This window comes from Rhinoraja longicauda, chromosome 35, assembly GCF_053455715.1.
Source record: "Rhinoraja longicauda isolate Sanriku21f chromosome 35, sRhiLon1.1, whole genome shotgun sequence".
Taxonomy (NCBI): Eukaryota; Metazoa; Chordata; class Chondrichthyes; order Rajiformes; family Arhynchobatidae; genus Rhinoraja; species Rhinoraja longicauda.
In genome coordinates this window covers 9,047,361-9,066,467 of record NC_135987.1, presented here as the reverse complement: position 1 = coordinate 9,066,467, position 19,107 = coordinate 9,047,361, and the positions used below count along the sequence as shown (strand labels likewise).

The 19,107-nt window shown below is 46.8% G+C and overlaps 1 protein-coding gene across 3 annotated transcripts in view; it reads left to right on the top strand.

Moving 5' to 3' along the window:
* LOC144609981 (rho GTPase-activating protein 22-like) overlaps nucleotides 1-19,107 on the top strand; it is a 343,649-nt gene that overhangs the window by 145,675 nt on the left and 178,867 nt on the right. Inside the window, exon 1 of one of the 3 annotated variants that reach the window (XM_078428397.1) lies at nucleotides 3,515-3,693. The exons of the other annotated variants lie outside the window; for them this stretch is intronic. Coding sequence (XP_078284523.1) covers nucleotides 3,588-3,693 — 106 coding nt within the window. The 5' untranslated portion in view covers nucleotides 3,515-3,587. Of the gene's footprint in view, nucleotides 1-3,514; nucleotides 3,694-19,107 lie in introns of those variants that run through there. 3 annotated transcript variants of the gene reach the window in all.

Here is a 19,107-nt window from a genome sequence, read left to right as displayed (position 1 = left end):
GAGAGTAAAAATAGGGCAGACACAAGGTAAAACTGAACTTCTTTTTCTTCATATAATGGCATGAGACCTGAGAGGGTTGTAATATCAATTTAACATCACCTGCATGTAATCGCACGTGGCACTGGACTTGATGCACAGCTTTGTCTCAGGAATGCTTGGGGCGGCACAGTAGCGCGGCGGCAGAGTTGCTGCCTTACAGCGCTTGCAGCGCCAGAGACACGGGCTCGATCCTGACCACGGGTGCCGTCCGTACGGAGTTTGTACGTTCTCCCCGTGACCTGCGTGGGTTTTCTCCGAGATCTTCGGTTTCCTCCTACACTCCAACGACGTGCAGGTTTGTAGGTTGATTGACTTGGTACAAATGTAAAATTGTCGGGTCGTGTTAATGTGAGGGGATCGCTGGTCGGCGCAGACTCGGTGGGCCGAAGGGCCTGTTTCCATGCTGTATCTCTAAACTAAACTAAGCTAAGTGCTTCTAAATGAGCCACAGTTGACAGGTTACGGTTTATGATGAATGAATATTGGAATCCAAAAGAATGCAAGTACTGGAAACATGACATAAAAATACAAAATGCTCGCATTTCAATTTGTAGCACACCAGTAGTAATCAATGAAGAGAGAAATCGAGTGATTGCTTGAGGGCAGTGAGCACTCAGGGCCAAGCTCGTGAAAGATTATTAACATGAAATGTTAATACTGTTACACCTTACCCTTCCATATCTCTATGTCTCCCTCTCCTTCTCCTGATCCTGATGCATGGTTCTGCATGGTAGGCTGCTCTGGAAGGTTAGATCACATGGGACCCAAGGAGAGATAGCTGAATGGATAGCAAATTGGCTCCATGGAAGGAAGCAGAGGGTGATGGTGGAAGGTTGCTTATATACACGTTGCTACACAGACTGGAGGCCTGTGACTAGTGGTGTGCCTCAGGGTTCGGTGCTGGGCCGAAGGTTACTGTTTGTCATCTACAGCAGTGATTTGGATGAGAACATACTGGGCAAGATTAGCAAGTTTGCTGATGATACAAAAGTGAGTGGTTTTGCAGATAGTGAAGATGATTGTGAAAGATTGCAGCAGGATCTGGATTGATTGGCCAGGTGGGCGGAGGAGTGGTTGATGGAATTTAATACAGAGAAGTGTGAGGTGTTGCATTTTGGGACGTCTAACAAGGGCAGGACCTACACAATAAATGGTAGGCCTCTGGGTAGTGTTGTAGAGCAGAGAGATCTAGGAGTGCAGGTGCATGGTTCCTTGAAGGTCGAGTCGCAAGTAGATAGGGTGGTCAAAAAGGCTTTTGGCACTTTGGCCTTCATCAGTCAGAGTATTGAGTATAGAAGTTGGGAGGTCATGTTGCAGTTGTATAAGATGTTGGTGAGACCGCAATTAGAATATTGTGTTCAGTTCTGGGCACCATGTTATAAGATATTGTCAAGCTTGAAAGGGTTCAGAAAAGATGTACGAGGAATTGCCAGGACTAGAGGGTGTGAGCTAAAGGGAGAAGTTGAGTAGGCTGGGTCTCTATTCCTTGGAGCGCAGGAGGATGAGGAGTGATCTTATAGAAATGTACAAAATCGTGAGTGGAATAGATCGGGTAGATGCACACAGTCTCTTGCCCAGAGTAGGGGAATCGAGAACCAGAGGACATAGGTTCTAGGTGAAGGGGAAAAGATATAATAGGAATCTGAGGGGTAACTTTTTCACACAAAGGGTGGTGGAGTATGGAACAAGCTGCCAGAGGAGGTAGTTGAGGCTGGGACTATCCCAACGTTTAAGAAACAGTTAGACAGGTACATGAATAGGAAAGGTTTGGAGAGATATGGACCAAACGCTGGCAGGTGGGACTAGTGTAGCTGGGACGTGTTGGCCGGTGTTGGTAAGTTGGGCCGAAGGGCCTGTTTCCGTGCTGTATCACTCTGTGACTCAACAATTTAAAAAAGAATCGAGCCCACTGAATTTTCTCCTGAGTGGTTGGTGAAAGAGTTGTGGAGGTTACAGTTCAGTTCCTGGAGATTCCTCACCAATCTGGGGAGGGGGTGGCAAGGTGTGGACTGGAAACTCTAATTACCAGGGCCATTGACTGACAACCTCAAGTAATGGAGGACGATTCCCCCCACAAAGTGTCCCATCTGACGATCAGTTGCTGCTGACCTCTCGATCACATCTCAGTGACTGTAGCAAGGCTGGAGTTCAGAACGCACATCTTAATGAACTCTAGTTTGTTGTCAGTACCATTACAGCCGGCACACAGTAGCACATACATAACACAGCTGCCCCTTTAATCACGGATAGGTTGCGTTGCAATCTATCATTCTCCGTTGTTTAAAACACTTTGCAGTCAGTTAGTTGATCTTTATGGAGTCTGGAATTTTTTTTTTTGAGGAAGTTTACTCTGCATTGACTATTACATTCAAAGCCGCTCTGTTGCCTGCAGCTATGAGGAAGGCATCTGCTAGCACACATGAAATCCCCTTGTGGCCTTTACACATCTTCAAAGCAAAGAAACATAATTAATACGCTGCAGGGTTTAATGGGAAAGTGACACAGAGAGATGTGTTTCCAGCAGATAGAGGAAGATAGAGAGAGGGGGAGGGGGAGGGGGAGGGGGAGGGGGGGGGGAGAGGGAGAGTGGGGGGGGGGGGGATGGGGGAAGAGAGAGAGAGAGAGAGCGAGGGGGAGGGGGGGTGGAAAGGCACATGTTCTTGCCTCTGAGCAAACCAACAATCCACTCCTTCCACAATTGATTAGCTGAGTCTGTCTGTGCTTGGGGTTGTGTGCAGTAATTGGCATTGATGGGCTGGCCAGTACATCCCAGGGAACTGGTCAGAGAGCAACAGAGAGAGAGTGTGTGAGAGAGAGAGAGAGGGTGTGTGTGTGAGAGAGAGAGAGAGAGAGAGAGAGAGAGAGTGTGAGAGGAAGTGTGTGTGTGAGAGAGAGAGAGAGAGAGAGAGAGAGAGGGTGTGTGTGTGTGAGAATGAGAGAGTGTGTGAGAGAGTGTGTGTGAGAGAGGGAGAGGGAAAGGGAGACAGAGTCGAGAGAGAGAGTGTATGTGTGTGAGAGAGAGAGGGAGAGGGAGAGACAGAGAGTGAGTGTGAGAGAGAGAGAGAGAGTGCCTGAGTGTGTGAGACAGAGAGAGAGAGAGAGAGAGTGTGTGAGAGAGAGGGTGTGAATGTGAGAGAGAGTGTGTGAGAGTGAATGAAATGAAAGTGGGTGAGAGTGAGAGAGAAAAGAAAAGTAAGTGGGTAGGAGTGTGAGTGAGAGAGAGTGTGAGGGAGAGTGAGAGAGAGTAAGAGGGAGAGAGAGTGTTTGAGGGAGGGGAAGAAAGAGAGTGGGAGAGAGGGACAGAGAGTGCTAGTCTGTGTCTAAGAGAGAGAGAGAGGGAGAGGGAGAGAGTGGTGGGGGTAGCTGGTGTCAGGTCTCTCCATGAATTCTACAGTAAAAGACAAGAGGGCAGAGATTAAAGACTCAAATGAATGAAAGACTGCATGCAGGGCGCAGAAGCTTGGAATAATGCAGCAGCAGAGCAGTTTTGTTCCTCCTGGCCCTGGGACCATTTGGACTGAGAGCTGCACGTGTGGATATTCCTCTGGATGACTTGGACTTGGCATGTCCTCTCTGTAGCAACAGACCGTGGCATCGGCAACATGGGGCAGTGCTGTTGCAAAACCAGGAAGCAGCCATCTCGACAGCCCAGAGGTACCGTTAGTTCCATAAATACCTGCACCAAGCCTTGCTTAACTTAATGATCATGGTAGACATTGTTTAAATTCTATCTGTCTTTCTCAGCTTCCATGATCAGCTTGACATGAACCTACTGGGGATTTTTGTTTTGTGATGGTTTGGATTTTAAGTTCTGTTTAGTTTATTGTCACGTGTACCGAGGTACAGTGAAAAGCTCTTGTTGCGTGCTAACCAGTCAGCGTAAAGACAATACATGGTTACAATCGAGCCAGTTACAGTGTATAGATACTTGATAAGGGAATGGTAGACACAAAATCCTGGAGTAACTCAGAGGACCAGGCAGCAACTCTGGAGAGAGAAGGAATGGGTGATGTTTCGGGTCGAGACCCTTCTTCAGACTACATATCTTGATAAGGGAATAACGTTCAGCGCAAGGTAAAGCTGGCAAAGTCCAATCGAAGTTAGTCCAAGGGTCACCAATGAGGTAGATAGTAGTTCAGGACCGTTCTCTAGTATAGTTTGGTTGGGTTTGAGTATGGTTTGAGTAAGTTTATTTCAGCATCCAGGTGAGTACACTATTGTGTCAGTGGTGAAGCTGGCTGATGTCTGACTGCAGCTAAAGGATACAGGCACCTCGTGCAATATTTAAAAGGCACAGAGTCTTCCAGGACTTTGATCATCATCCAATAGTCCTTGGAATTTGGAAGTAAACTGAAATTGAAAGAAACTTATTGCATGAAACTTGGAGTGTCATCATCAGAAAGGCACTTTGGTGAGACTGATCCAAACAGCCCCAACTCAAACAAGAGAACACAACTGTTTGCTTTTCATGATCTTTAACCCTGGACCATCGTTAAACAGGAGCAGTAATGACCTGCCTGGGTGCTGCAGCCAAGAACAAAGTCTTGAGGCACATCTATATACTAAAACTCTTGTTTGTTCGTTTGTTCCTAAGCTACAGCCAAAACGGTACACGATAGCGCGACAATTTTCGGCCCACCTTACTCACCGTTGTCCCTCTGGTGCTAATGGAAGAAGTTTCATTGAAATTGGTGTTATATTTTTAAAGTTATTCACATTTTAAAGTTTAAATTTATCTCCTCGGGAGGGGGAGGGAGTGGAAGGGGTGTTGAGGGGGATGGAGTGGAGGGGGGAGGGGAAGGGGATGGAAGGGGTGTTGAGGGGGACGGAGTGGTGGGGGGGAGGGGAAGGATTAAGGGGGGGAGAAAGGGAGCTGGGCGGAGGGAGGGGGGGGGAAGGAGAGGGGGGAGTGCTACACCAATGCAGGAGAGGTTTGGGTCCAACGGGTCCACTTGTTCCTGTTTGTTCCAAAACTACCTCCAGTGTGCATTTATCTCTAACGTTTAGAAACTTTACTATGGCATTGTCATTCAGTTTCATTGCATGGTGTAAATCAATGGTGTAATTGCAAAAGATTTCAGTATATTCACAATGAGCAAACATTTCCCTGGTCGATTCCTCACCACCCATGACAGATGTAGCAGGGGCTTTGGGAGGGGAGTAGGGCTTTAAAAACCACAGCACTTATGATCTTACAATAAATACACAGAAGTAATCATTACGCCATTTGTGTAGTGTGCATTCATCAGAGTTCTCAATAACGTTGGGATTGTATTCCTTTTCATTGGACCCAGTAAACTGGAATACCACCTCTTTAATCCCATAGTATGTGATTATTTATGTGTTCTATTAATTAATTTACGGCATTGCTTTTAACCTGACTTTGAGGGAAAGAAATTTGCTCCACAAGAAAGATTCCAGTAAATATTCCTGCTTCATTCCTGTCTACTTTACATGCTTGTTGTGTGAGTGCAGGCGGTGGGACCGGGGACAAGGGCAGTCTTTGACTTAAGAATTGCCTACACTGATCCTGCGTCTCAAGACAGACACAAAGTTCTGGAGTAGCTCAGCGGCCCAGGCAGCATCTCTGGAGAAAAGGAACAGGTGACATTTCGGGTCGGAACCCTTCTTCAGACTGAAGTGAGGGGGTGGTGGGGTGGGGGGGGGGGGGTGGGGGGGTGGAGACTGGAGGTAGGAAAAGGCCAGAACAAAACAAGATTGGCAACTAGTGCGGCACGGTGGCGCAGCGGTAGAGTTGCTGCCTTACTGCAAATGCAGCGCCGGAGACCCGGGTTCGATCCCGACTACGGGCGCCGTCTGTACGGAGTTTGTATGTTCTCCCCGTGACCTGCGTGGGTTTCCTCCGAGATCTCCGGTTTCCTCCCGCACTCCAAAGACGTACAGGTTTGTTGGTTAATTGGGTTGGTAAATGTTTAAAAAAATTGTCCCCAGTGGGTGTAGGATAGTGCTAATGTGCGGGGATCGCTGGTCGGCGCGGATCCAGTGGGCCGAAAGGCCATCTAAGCCTAAGATGAGCAAAGAAGAGTGGAGTCCATAACGGCCCATTGTTGGGTGGAGAAGCAGTTCCATCCTACACATTTTGTAGACGGGAACAGCAGATGCTGGTCACCTGTTCCTTTTCTCCAGACATGCTGTCTGACCCTCTGAATTTCTCCAGCTTTTTGTGTCCTTCCTGTTCGTTGTTCCTGTGCTTGTTGGACAAAGGTTCTGCTGGATTCCGCAGCATTGGTGGGCTGTAAGAGAGACTTCCGGCTCCCCCCTTGATCCAACGCCTCACGATCGACGTGGCCTTACTGTACAGAAGGCTGTGTTCATTGCTGATGTCCACTCTTCCTTGATATGAGCTCTGCTGCATGTGAACCAAGGATCAAGAACAGACACAAACAGCCGAACTTTGGCATCATGTACTGTCAACACAAGACTCTAGATTAGCACAGGTGTCAGGGGTTATGGGGAAAGGCAGGAGAATGTTTTAGTTTTTTAGTTCAGAGATACAGCGGTGAAACAGGCCCTTCGGCCCATTGAGTCCGCACCGACCAGTGATCCCAGCACATTAACACTATCCTACACACCCTCGAGACAATTTCGACTTACACCAAGCCAATTAATCTACAAACCTGTGTAGGAAAGAACTGCAGATGCTGGATTAAATCGAAGGTAGACACAAAATATTGGAGTAACTCAGCGGGCCAGGCATCATCTCTGGAGAGAAGGAATTTGTTCTAGAGATGCTGCCTGACCCGCTGAGTTACTCCAGCATTTTGTGTCAAACGACAAACCTGTACGTCTTTGGAATGTGGAAGGAAGCCGAAGATCTCAGAGAAAACCCATGCGGTCACGGGGAGAACGTACAAACTCTGTACAGACAGCACCCGTAGTCGGGATCGAACCCGGGTCAGTGGCGCTGCAAGCGCTGTGAGGCAGCAACTCTACCGCTGTGCCACCATGCAGCCCTGGGTTTGAGGTTTGTTGGGTTTGTCCAACAAGGCCAGTCTTTGGGCAAAGTGGTCTTATTACCTGTGAGTGAGTGTGGGACACTACAAATCTCAGGGAGATGTAGGTGGGATTCCCCCTCTCCATTGAACACAACTATGGATGGGTGCATTGCCAAACCTCATAGCAGAAACGTCCAACATGACTTGGGGTAGCACGGTGGCGCAGCGTTAGAGTTACTGCCTTACAGCGCCAGAGACCTGGGTTTGTTCCTGACTGCGGGTGCTGTCTGTATGGCGTTTGTACGTTCTCCATGTGACCTCATGGGCTTTCTCCGGGTTCTCCAGTTTCCTCCCACACTCCACAGACGTACAGATTTGTAGGTGAATTGGCTTCCAATGAAAATTAAATTGTAAATTGTCCCTCGTGGATAGGGTAGTGTTAGTGTACGGGGTGATCGCTGGTCAGCACGGACTCGGTGGGCCGAAGGGCCTGATTCCGCACTGTATCTCCAAAGTCTAAAAGACTAAGAATTAACAGGAGGACAGATTGAAACATCTCCGAAATGCAACCAACTCTCCTGAGCTATTTATTCTTTGTCATACGGACTTTAGGCCAGTTGAGCTGTTACCCATCGCCGTGGTGACCTGCCACATCCTCCCATATTAATTGAAAACCCCCGTCCATGTTCACAGCAGCCTGTGAGCAGGAGAGGTGTCACTGTTGCAACCAGTAGGTCGTTCTTATTTATTGTTCCCTTGTGTGCCTGTGTTTGGGTTACTGAGGTACAGACAAAAGCCATCCAAACAGATCAGACACATATTACGTGGATCCAATCAGTTCAAACTTGAGAACAATAGATGTTGCAATAAAGTATTGCACTCAAAAGTACAGCAAGATAAAGGTAGGCACAAAATGCTGGAGTAACTCAGCGGGTCAGGCAGCATCTCAGGAGAGAAGGAATGGGTGACGTTTCGGGTCGAGACCCTTCTTCAGACTGAAGATAAAGGGAATGATGCAGAGCACAGACTCGGAAGAAGGGTCTCGACCCGAAACGTCACCCATTCCTTCTATAAGAAAATAACTGTAGATGCTGGTACAAATCGAAGGTATTTATTCACAAAATGCTGGAGTAACTCAGCAGGTCAGGCAGCATCTCGGGCGAGAAGGAATGGGTGACGTTTCAGGTCGAGACCCTTCTTCAGTCTGAAGAAGGGTCTCGACCCGAAACGTCACCCATTCCTTCTCTCCCGAGATGCTGCCTGACCTGCTGAGTTACTCCAGCATTTTGTGAATAAACCCATTCCTTCTATCCAGAGATGCTGCCTGTCCCGCTGAGTTACACCAGCATTTTGTGTCCATCTACAGAATATAGTTCTCAATGTATATTCCACCCCCCACTCTGTGAAATAGTGTGTCGGGAGAATACCGGGTATTGCTAGTCAGTGATATGCAGAACCATGGTGATATCGTGGCTCTGCATATAGACATTTAAAAAATGTTGTTGCAAAAACAGAAGCTGCTGGAAACACTCAGCAAGTCAGGTAGCATCTGTGGAAAGAGGGAAAAAAAGTATCAACAGTTCAGTTAATTCACCATTCCTGTATCATGTTACTATTAGTCACTGTTCTGACAGCTTGAATTTATGTAGTGTTCTTAAAGGAGAATACCGAGCCTTGAAGAACTTCAGAAAAGATGACTCCTGTGGAAATGTTCTGTTTAATCGATGTTTTAAATCATCAGCATTTTTTATATGTTCTGAAGTGAAGAACATCTTAGACCAAGAAACTGATCCAGAAAAGTTCCCCTCTCTCGGAGATTTCATGGGGGAAGGTGGTACGTTAATGTTGCTGTGGCTCAGGGATTTCGAACCAAAGCGCTAACAAAATGAGAGGTTGGTCTTTCAGGACAGAGATAAGAAGAAATTTGTCGGCCAGAGGGTTGTGGAGACTCAATCGCTGTGTGTGTGCTGTGCTGTGTATATGCTGTGTGTATGCTGTGTATATGCTGTGTGTATGCTGTGTATATGCTGTGTATGTGCTGTGCTGTGTATATGCTGTGTATATGCTGTTTATATGCTGTGTATATGCTGTGTGTGTGCTGTATGTGCTGTGTGCATGCTGTGTATGCGCTGTGTATATGCTGTGTATATGCTGTGTATATGCTGTGTATATGCTGTGTATATGCTGTGTATATGCTGTGTGTGTGCTGTGTATGTGCTGTGTATGTGCTGTGTGTATGCTGTGTATATGCTGTGTGTATGCTGTGTATATGCTGTGTATATGCTGTGTGTATGCTGTGTGGGTGCTGTGTGTATGCTGTGTATGTGCTGTGTATATGCTGTGTATATGCTGTGTATATGCTGTGTATGTGCTGTGTATGTGCTGTGTATATGCTGTGTATATGCTGTGTATATGCTGTGTATGTGCTATATGTGCTGTGTGTATGCTGTGTATGCGCTGTGTATATGCTGTGTATATGCTGTGTATATGCTGTGTGTGCGCTGCATGTGCGTGCTGTGTATGTGCTGTGTGTGCGCTGTGTATATGCTGTGTATATGCTGTGTATATGCTGTGTATATGCTGTGTATATGCTGTGTATATGCTGTGTATGTGCTGTGTATATGCTGTGTGTGCGCTGCATGTGCGTGCTGTGTATATGCTGTGTATGCGCTGTAGAAGTATTAATGAAATCAAAGGGTGTGGGGTTAAAGTGGGGATGAAGTAAAAAATCATTCACAACCTTATTAAATGCTAGAACAGAGTTAATGGCGAATGGCCTCCTCATTTCTATTTCTTATGTTTACATATGAATTTGTTAAATGGATTAGGGAGAGAGAGGGATGGGGAGGGAGGGAGGGAGGGGGAGAGGGAGGGGAAAGGGAAAGGTTAGGGGGAGGGGGAGAGGGAGAGAAAAAATAAACCTCTAGAGATGAGGAGACATTAACCTTGTATAAAATGGAGTCGGAGAGTAGCGGAGAGGTAGAGAGTTAGGAAGTATCTTTTTGTGGTATGGACAAGGTGAAGATTGGGGTGAATTGATCTCCCATGAGGCACTTGTGGATCACACCCTACCCATCCTCCTAGGCTGGCTGGCTCGAGTGACGACTGGAACCCAAACCAGACACTGGGCTGCTTGTCCACCAGTTAGCTTCATTAGTGGAGGGCATCATCAATTTTGCTGTTGAATGGCTTGTTTTGACAGTAACATGTCCTGAAGTATGTGGGGAAACGGAATCGGGTCAAGGTTACTGAATAAATCAAGTGTTTTGTGAAAAACTATGTGAAGAATTGCATTCACCAGCTCCATGTGGAAGCCTGGTTTACATTGACTGACCCATTTGGACCTTTGAAATTCTTTGGGCTTTTCTTTGAATTAGATGCCACTGTATGTAATTAATTGAGATGGGAAAGTTGCAACTGCAAGAAGAATGCAATATTTCAGCAGTTCAGCTCTGCAAGTAACCCTTTGCGTGCTGAATTGTGGTTCTGAAAGATTGAAATTCCAACACAACCTTCATGTCGTAATTTGGTGTTCGTGCAACACAGGTTCACTGTTTCATGAACCTTTTGCAATGCAAAAAAACAAAAGATCATGCTTCAGGTCTTTCCAGGTGAGACACCTCCTCCAACCTCATCTATTGCATCCGCTACTCCAGATGTCAACTTCTTTACATCGGTGAAACCAAACGCAGGCTCGGCGATCGCTTCGCTCAACACCTGCGCTCGGTCCGCGTTGGCCAAACTGATCTCCCGGTGATCTTCAACTCCCCCTCCCACTCCCAGTCTGACCTTTCTGTCATGGGCCTCCTCCAGTGCCATAGTGAGGCCCACCGGAAATTGGAGGAACAGCATCTCATATTTCGCCTGGGCAGCTTGCAGCCCAGTGGTATGAACATTGACTTCTCCAAATTTAGATAGTCCCTCTGTCCCTCTCTTCCCCTCCTCCTTCCCAGATCTCCCTCTATCTTCCTGTCTCCACCTATATCCTTCCTTTGTCCCGCCCCCCCTGACATCAGTCTGAAGAAGGGTCTCGACCCGAAACGTCACCCATTCCTTCTCTCCTGAGATGCTGCCTGACCTGCTGAGTTACTCCAGCATTTTGTGAATAAATACCTTCGATTTGTACCAGCATCTGCAGTTATTTTCTTATACTACCTGTTGCTTCAGGAATAATGTCCAACATTGTTTATGGTGGCTTGTGTTAATCATAATCAACATTATCATATTAGAAGCAGCATAATCGAGAACGAGTCACACCACGGCCACTCCCTCTTCTCCCATCAGGCAAATGGTAGAGAAGTGTGAAAACGCACACCTCCAGATTTTTCCCAGCTGTTTATCGGGCAACTGAATCATCCTACCACAACCAGAGAGCAGTGCTGAACTACTATCTGCCTCTTTGATGTCCCCCGGACTATCCTTGACCGGACTTCACTGGCTTTATCTTGCACTAAACGTTATTCCCTTAAGTGTCGACACACTGTAAATAATAATAATAATAATAATAATAATATAATAAATAATAATAATAATAATAATAATAATAATAATAATATTCATTTATTGTCATTGCAACGAGTACAACGAAATTAAAAAATAGCCAATCCTGACGGTGCGTACAAACATATATGCAATAAATGCAAAAACAAATAAATACATAAATACAATTAAATACAATTATATTAAGTACAAGATTTTTTAACAGTGTTGCCTAGTGCAAAGGTAGTGTTCAGTTCTCGTATGGCCCTTGGGTAAAAACTGTTCTTAAGTCTGTTTGTTCGGGATTTGATCGACCTGAAACGTCGACCAGAGGGCAGATGAACAAACAGACGGTGGCCGGGGTGGGATGGATCTTTTATTATTTTGCCTGCTCTACTGAGGCAGCGTAGGCTGAACAGGTGCTCCAGGGAGGGCAGTGAGCAGCCGATGATCTTCTGGGCCGTCGTGATGACCCTCTGAAGGGCCTTCCTGTCCTTTTCTGAGCAGCTGGCATACCATGTGGTTATACAGTATGCCAGCACACTCTCGATGGAGCAGCGATAGAAGGACAACATGAGCTTCTCCTGCAGGTTGGTTTTCCTGAGGATCCTCAGGAAGTGGAGTCTCTGCTGTGCCTTCTTTACTGTGGTGATGGTGTTGGTAGACCAGGTAAGATCCTCTGCGATGTGCGTACCCAGGAACCTGAAAGCTGGTACCCTTTCCACACAGACCCCATTGATGTAGATTGGGTCGTAATCTACACTGGTTTTTCTAAAGTCAATTATAAGTTCCTTTGTTTTGGAGGAGTTCAGGACCAGATTGTTCACTGAACACCATGCTGCCAGCCTTTGGATTGTCTTTCCACTGACTGGCAGCACACAACCAAAAGCTTTTCACTGTACCTCGGTACACGTGACAATAACTTAAACTGAACATGACTGTATCTGAAGCGTTTCTCTTAGATGTCTTTGGATCCTTTCTCCCTGTGTGATGCAGAAAGAGGCCATTCAGTCCCTTGAGCCAGTTCTGGCTTATGGCTCATCCTCACGTTCCTACATGAATCCCATCTCTCATTCTTTCCTTCGTACTTCGAAATCTCTGTCCCTAAATGATTCTGACCAACCGAAACTCATGTATCTGATCAGGCACTTTAAAAATTTTTATGTACAAAACCAGAAATACTTTCCTCTCTATTAACGTGTTGCATTTTCGGAAGAATGGTCAGATTCTGCCTGTAGTTTACGGATGGTTATGGAGAACTGTAGTGTAGGAATGTTATAGAAAGAGAAGGCACTGGTGTCGTCTGAGAGGAGAGAGACCTGGATGAGAGAGACCTGGGAGCTCAGTCTGAAGAAGGGTCTCAACCCGAAACGTCACCCATTCCTTCTCTCCCGAGGTGCTGCCTGACCTGCTGAGTTACTCCAGCATTTTGTGAATAAATACCTTCGATTTGTACCAGCATCTGCAGTTATTTTCTTACTCTGTATGATCCCTACAAGAAGATAGACACAAAATGTTGGAGTAACTCAGCGGGACAGGCAGCATCTGTGGAGAGAAGGCATGGGTGAGGTTTCAGGTTGAGACCCTGCTTCAGAGCCAACCTGGATTCCAAGTATTTTGGGCATCCTGCCTCCATTATGCATCCCAGGATTACCCATTGCAACCTCCTCAACTCGTCTTTAAGTTTAGGTTTATTAATATCACCTACACCGACTGAGATACAGCAAATAGCTATTGTTTGTGAGCTACTCAACCAAATCAGAGAAGACAGACACTCCCTGTCTTATGTAAGGATACATCCCATGGACCGGTGCGTAAGTCAGATGTTATGTTAGTCGGAAACGGAAGTGCTACTGCGCACACGCGGGTTAATATAATCTTCAACGTGGAGACCACGTGGGAGCTCCGACAATGTGGGGGCATCCAGGAGAATAGCTTGTGGAAACAACCACCTGCGACGGCATTAGAGCACTGATACTGAGACACGCAACATGACAATAATACAATAGACAATAGGTGCAGGAGGAGGCCATTCGGCCCTTCGAGCCAGCACCACCATTCAATGTGATCATGGCTGATCATTCTCAATCAGTACCCCTTTCCTGCCTTCTCCCCATACCCCCTGACTCCGCTATCCTTAAGAGCTCTATCTAGCTCTCTCTTGAATGCATTCAGAGAATTGGCCTCCACTGCCTTCTGAGGCAGAGAATTCCACAGATTCACAACTCTCTGACTGAAAAAGTTTATCCTCATCTCAGTTCTAAATGGCCTACCCCTTATTCTTAAACTGTGGCCTCTTGTTCTGGACTCCCACAACATTGGGAACATGTTTCTTGCCTCTAACGTGTCTAACCCCTTAATAATCTTATATGTTTCGATAAGATCTCCTCTCATCCTTCTAAATTCTACAATCCTAGTTGCTCCAGTCTTTCAACATATGATAGTCCCGCCATTCCGGGAATTAACCTAGTAAACCTACGCTGCACGCCCTCAATAACAAGAATATCCTTCCTCAAGGCTCAATGAATGGCTTACGTATGTGCGGGTTTACGTAAGTCACCTGTTACATAAGTCACGGCGTGCCTGCACTATACATGAATGCAATCAAGCTAAACACAAGTACAAAAGGCAGAGGGAAGAGAAAGGAACAGAGTATTCAGAATATAGATCTCAGCATTGTAGCACAACAGTTCCAGGGGAAAAGTCCAATATCCACAATGGGGTAGGTTGGAGAATCGGAACTGTACCCTGACTTATGGAAGGAACATTCAGATAGTTTATTTTTTGGACGCATTGATTTGGGATCTGATGTATATAGAACAAGGAACAAACTGTGCAGCTCTGGAACAGGCCCTTCGGCCCATCATGTGTGTGTCGTCCATGATGTTCATTTAAATGAATTCCATCTGCCTCCATGGTTTTTGTAGATAGACACAAAAAGCCGGCGTAACTCAGCGAGACAGGCAGCACCTCTGGAGAGAAGGAATGGGTGAGGTTTCGGGTCAAGACCCTTCTTCAGACGTCTCGACCCGAAACGTCACCCATTCCTTCTCTCCAGAGTTGCTGCCTGTCCCGCTGAGTTACTCCAGCATTTTGTGTCTGCCTTTGGTTTAAACCAGCGTCTGCAGTTCCTTCCTCCACGAGTTCTGTATCCTATTATTCCCTCCGTTTGATGCCACTTCATGCAGAGGTGGGCAAACTGAAACCAAGCACCCACAGCTGCTGAATGAAAGGTTAGGTGATGATAATTACAGGCCGACCTATTCCGCAGCAAACTGAAGGAGACAGTATCAGTGGTAGAGGCCATGACGTGAGATCTTCACGGTCTAACAGGAACCAGGTTTGAGGCAAAATGATAACAGCGGTGAAAAATGCAGATCCAGCACCCGGGACATTAATCCTCCAGCTAAAATGAACACTGAGAATTTTGTTTTCACTCCATTGACCCTTACCCTGTTAACTTTCTGAACTCCCTGAGGCTAGAGCAACTCACTGTGTGATAACAAAGACTGATCTTTATGAGTTAACATGATATTTTAAGGAGGCACTACCTTTGAAGGAGTAAAGTGCATCGGGCCAGTTATGCTGTTTACAAGCTTTCTCTTAATGCGCGCACCATTTACTCTCAGAACTGCAAATAGAGGACGGACATGTAAACAGCAACTTAGGTTGACTGTGAGGGGGCAGAGTTTGGTATGAGCTACTCTGGGGGAAGTGGGGTGAAAATGCAAAGGGATCTAAGTATGCACGTTAGAGTTGCAGCTTGGGTTAACAAAGCAATACTCTGTAAACAAGGGAACGAGACTTAATTTTCACAGGGCGGCACGGTGGCACAGCGGTAGAGTTGCTGCCTTACAGCGCCAGAGACCCGGGTTCAATACCGACCACGGGTGCTGTCTGTAGGGAGTTTGTACCTTCTCCCTGTGACCTGCGTGGGTTTTCCCCGAGCTCTTCGGTTTTCCTTCCACACTCCAAAGACCTACAGGTTTGTAGGTTAATTGGCTTGGTATAAATGTAAAATTGGCCCTAGTAGGACAGTGTTAGTGTGTGGGGATCGCAGGTCGGTGTGGACTCGGTAGGCCGAAGGGCCTGATTCCGCGCAGTATCTCGAAACTAAACTAAAGGAATAGAATTTAGAGGCAATTTAAAGCACAAATTTATTTTAAGTTTTCTTTTAAATTCTACTAGACCAAGTGGACCCGTTGGGCCCAAACCTCTCCTGCATTGGTGCAGCACCCTCCCCCCCCACTCCCCTCTCTCCTCAACCCCCCACTCCCCTCTCCCTTCTCCCCCCTTCCCCCCACCCTCCCTCCTTCCCTCCCCCTCCCCTCCTTTTAAACTTAAAAATGTGAATAACTTTAAAAATATAACACCGATTTCAATAAAACTACTTGCATTATCACTAAAGTGACAATGGTGAGTGAGGTGGGCCTAAAATTGTCGCGCTATCGTGTACCGTTTTGGCTGAAGTTCAGTCACAAACAAGAAAACAAACGAGAGTTTTAGTATATAGATTGCTGCCAAGACTTGAATACAAATTATGCTCTCCATGGAGCACAGAGTAAGTTGAACCATTGGAGGGGTGCTGCACTTTCAGAGATGCTGTTTATTAAACAAAAATCAAACCAAGGAAATGTGGAGAGGTTGCACTCATGATGTGGCCGATATTTATCTGCACGGTCATTGTCATGTTGTTATAGAGTTTAGAAGGACGAGGGGGCATCTCAGTGAAACTTACCAAATCGTGAAAGGCTTGGATAGGGTGGATGTGGAGTGGATGCTTCCACTAATGGGAGAGTCTTGGTCCAGAGGTCACAGCCTCAGAATTAAAGGATGTTCCTTTAGGAAAGAGATGAGGAGGAATGTCCTTTAGTGAGAGGATGGTGAATCCGTGGAATTCATTGCCACAGTCAGGCATTGCCACAAATATCCAAGTCAATGGATATTTTTAAGGCAGAGATAGATAGATTCTTGATTAGTACAGATGTCAGGGGTTTTGGGAAGAAGGCAGGAGAATGGGGTTGAGGGGTAAAATTAGATCAGCCATGATTTGAATGGTGGAGTAGACTTGATGGGCCGAATGGCCTAATTCTGCTTCTATCACTTGAAAGGTTCATAGGATCATAAGACATAATAGCAGATTTTGGGCCATTCGGCCCATCGAGCCTGCTCTGCCCAGGCACACTCAACCCAGGCACACTGTTTTGTGTCTGGGTTGTGCTGAGTGCCGTCCAGCACTGCTGTGGATGGATGGCCGCTCGCTCGTTGCACAATGGAAATCGGCACTTTGTGAACTGCTGCACCTGCCTGTGGCTGCACCAATGCATGGGATGCGCTGGAGGTCAGATGAAGGTGCATCTGTTCACTTACTTCTCTCCTGAACTTCCACCGAGTGCAATGCCTTGTGTAATGTACTGAGTGAGGCCAGTTGATATTGGCAAAGCTATAAATATAAATATATATATATATATCTTCAATTTGATACAGGAGTTTACTGTAGTTTAGTTGAGATATACAGCGGGCAAACGGATCCTTCAGCCCTACCGATTCTGCGCTGATCGGCGATCCCCGTAGACTACAACTAACCTACACACTACGATTCTTACTGAAGCCAATTAACCTGTTGTTTTCTCCCCCTCCCCTGCCCCTCTCACTGCCCCTGCCCCCTCCCCCATCTCCACCCCCCCTGCCCCCTGCCCCTCCTCCTCCCCCCTTCCCCCCCTGCCCACCTCCCCCCTGCCCACCTCCCCCCTGCCCCCTTCCCCCTGCCCCCTTCCCCCCTGCCCCCTTCCCCCCTGCCCCCTTCCCCCTGCCCCCTTCCCCCCTGCCCCCCTCCCTCCTGCCCCCTGCCCCCTGCCCCCCTCCTCCCCTCCCCCCCTGCCCCCCTCCCCACCTCCCTCCTTGCCCCCCTCCCCCCTGCCCCCTCCCTTCCCCCCTCTCCCTTCAGAGGGAAAATAAATGTGAAACTTTCCATGCAGATGTGGATTTTGAAACAAAGATTAACTTCATAAGAGACAGAAAGACATTATTGATTATGCTTCAAAAATAATTAACATTCACAGTGCAAAATCTTGATATTGAAGGTCCTTTGTAATATGCTGCCAGTCTCTCCACAACATGTCGAGCCCTTGCCAGGGTATAATGCTGCAAAAACAAGGAGCTGCAGATGCTGACTTGGACAAAAAGATGCAAAGTGCTGGAGTAACTGGGTCGGGCAGCATTTCTCAAGGACATGGATAGGTGGCGTTTCGAGTTGGGATCCTCCTTGCTATTGTGTCAGACTCGACCCCAAACGTCACCTATCCATCTTCTCCACAGATGCTGCCTGACCTGCTGAGTTACTCCTGCACTTCGTGTGTTCTGCAATGCTGCAGACACCAGTACTTTTGTGTGGTGGTCCATTTTAGTGCTGAGGACACTGAGAGTGAATGTTGGCAGATTGTTAATAGTGGAGGAACAGTCTTGTGAGTCTAAATACTGGTCTTATCCAGCAACTAAAAGCAATCCCAGCAGAGGTTGCTGGTCGTGATTGGGGAAACTAGACCCATTTTGTTTTCCTTTCTCTATACCCAAGATGCTGAGTTCAATGGACACATCTTCGTGACTTCTTGGACTGAAATCAATAAGCCGTGGGGGAAGGCAGTGCCTCTGGAGAACATGAATATATGACGTTTATTCACAAAATGCTGGAGTAACTCAGCAGGTCAGGCAGCATCTCGGGAGAGAAGGAATGGGTGACGTTTCGGGTCGTGACCCTTCTTCAGTCTGAAGAATAAAATAAGCTCAAACAAAAATGGCAGCTGGAAGAGAGGTAAGGTGGGAGAGGAACATGCCAGGCAAGTAATCGGCGAAGGGAGTTTTAATTGGCAGATGGGTGGATAAAGGTCAGATACAAAGACAAATGGCTGTAAGATAACAAAAGAAGAGGTAAAATGTGAAGCCAGAGGATGGGATGTAGGTGAAAGGCGACAGTGGGAAGGATTTCCCCCACTCCCCCCGCCCAGTTACAATTAGTCTGAGAAACGATCCCGACCTGCAACGTCATATATTCATATAAGAAAATAACTGCAGATGCTGATACAAATCGATTTATTCACAAAATGCTGGAGCAACTCAGCAGGTCAGGCAGCATCTCGGGAGAGAAGGAATGGGTGACGTTTCGGGTCGAGACCCTTCTTCAGACTGAAGAAGGGTCACGACCCGAAACGTCACCCATTCCTTCTCTCCCGAGATGCTGCCTGACCTGCTGAGTTGCTCCAGCATTTTGTGAATAAATCGATTTGTATCAGCATCTGCAGTTATTTTCTTATATGAATATATGACGTTGCAGGTCGGGATCGTTTCTCAGACTAATTGTAACTGGGCGGGGGGAGTGGGGGAAATCCTTCCCACTGTCGCCTTTCACCTACATCCCATCCTCTGGCTTCACATTTTACCTCTTCTTTTGTTATCTTACAGCCATTTGTCTTTGTATCTGACCTTTATCCACCCATCTGCCAATTAAAACTCCCTTCGCCGATTACTTGCCTGGCATGTTCCTCTCCCACCTTACCTCTCTTCCAGCTGCCATTTTTGTTTGAGCTTATTTTATTGTCACGTGTACCGAGGTACAGTGAAGAGCTTTTGTTCCACG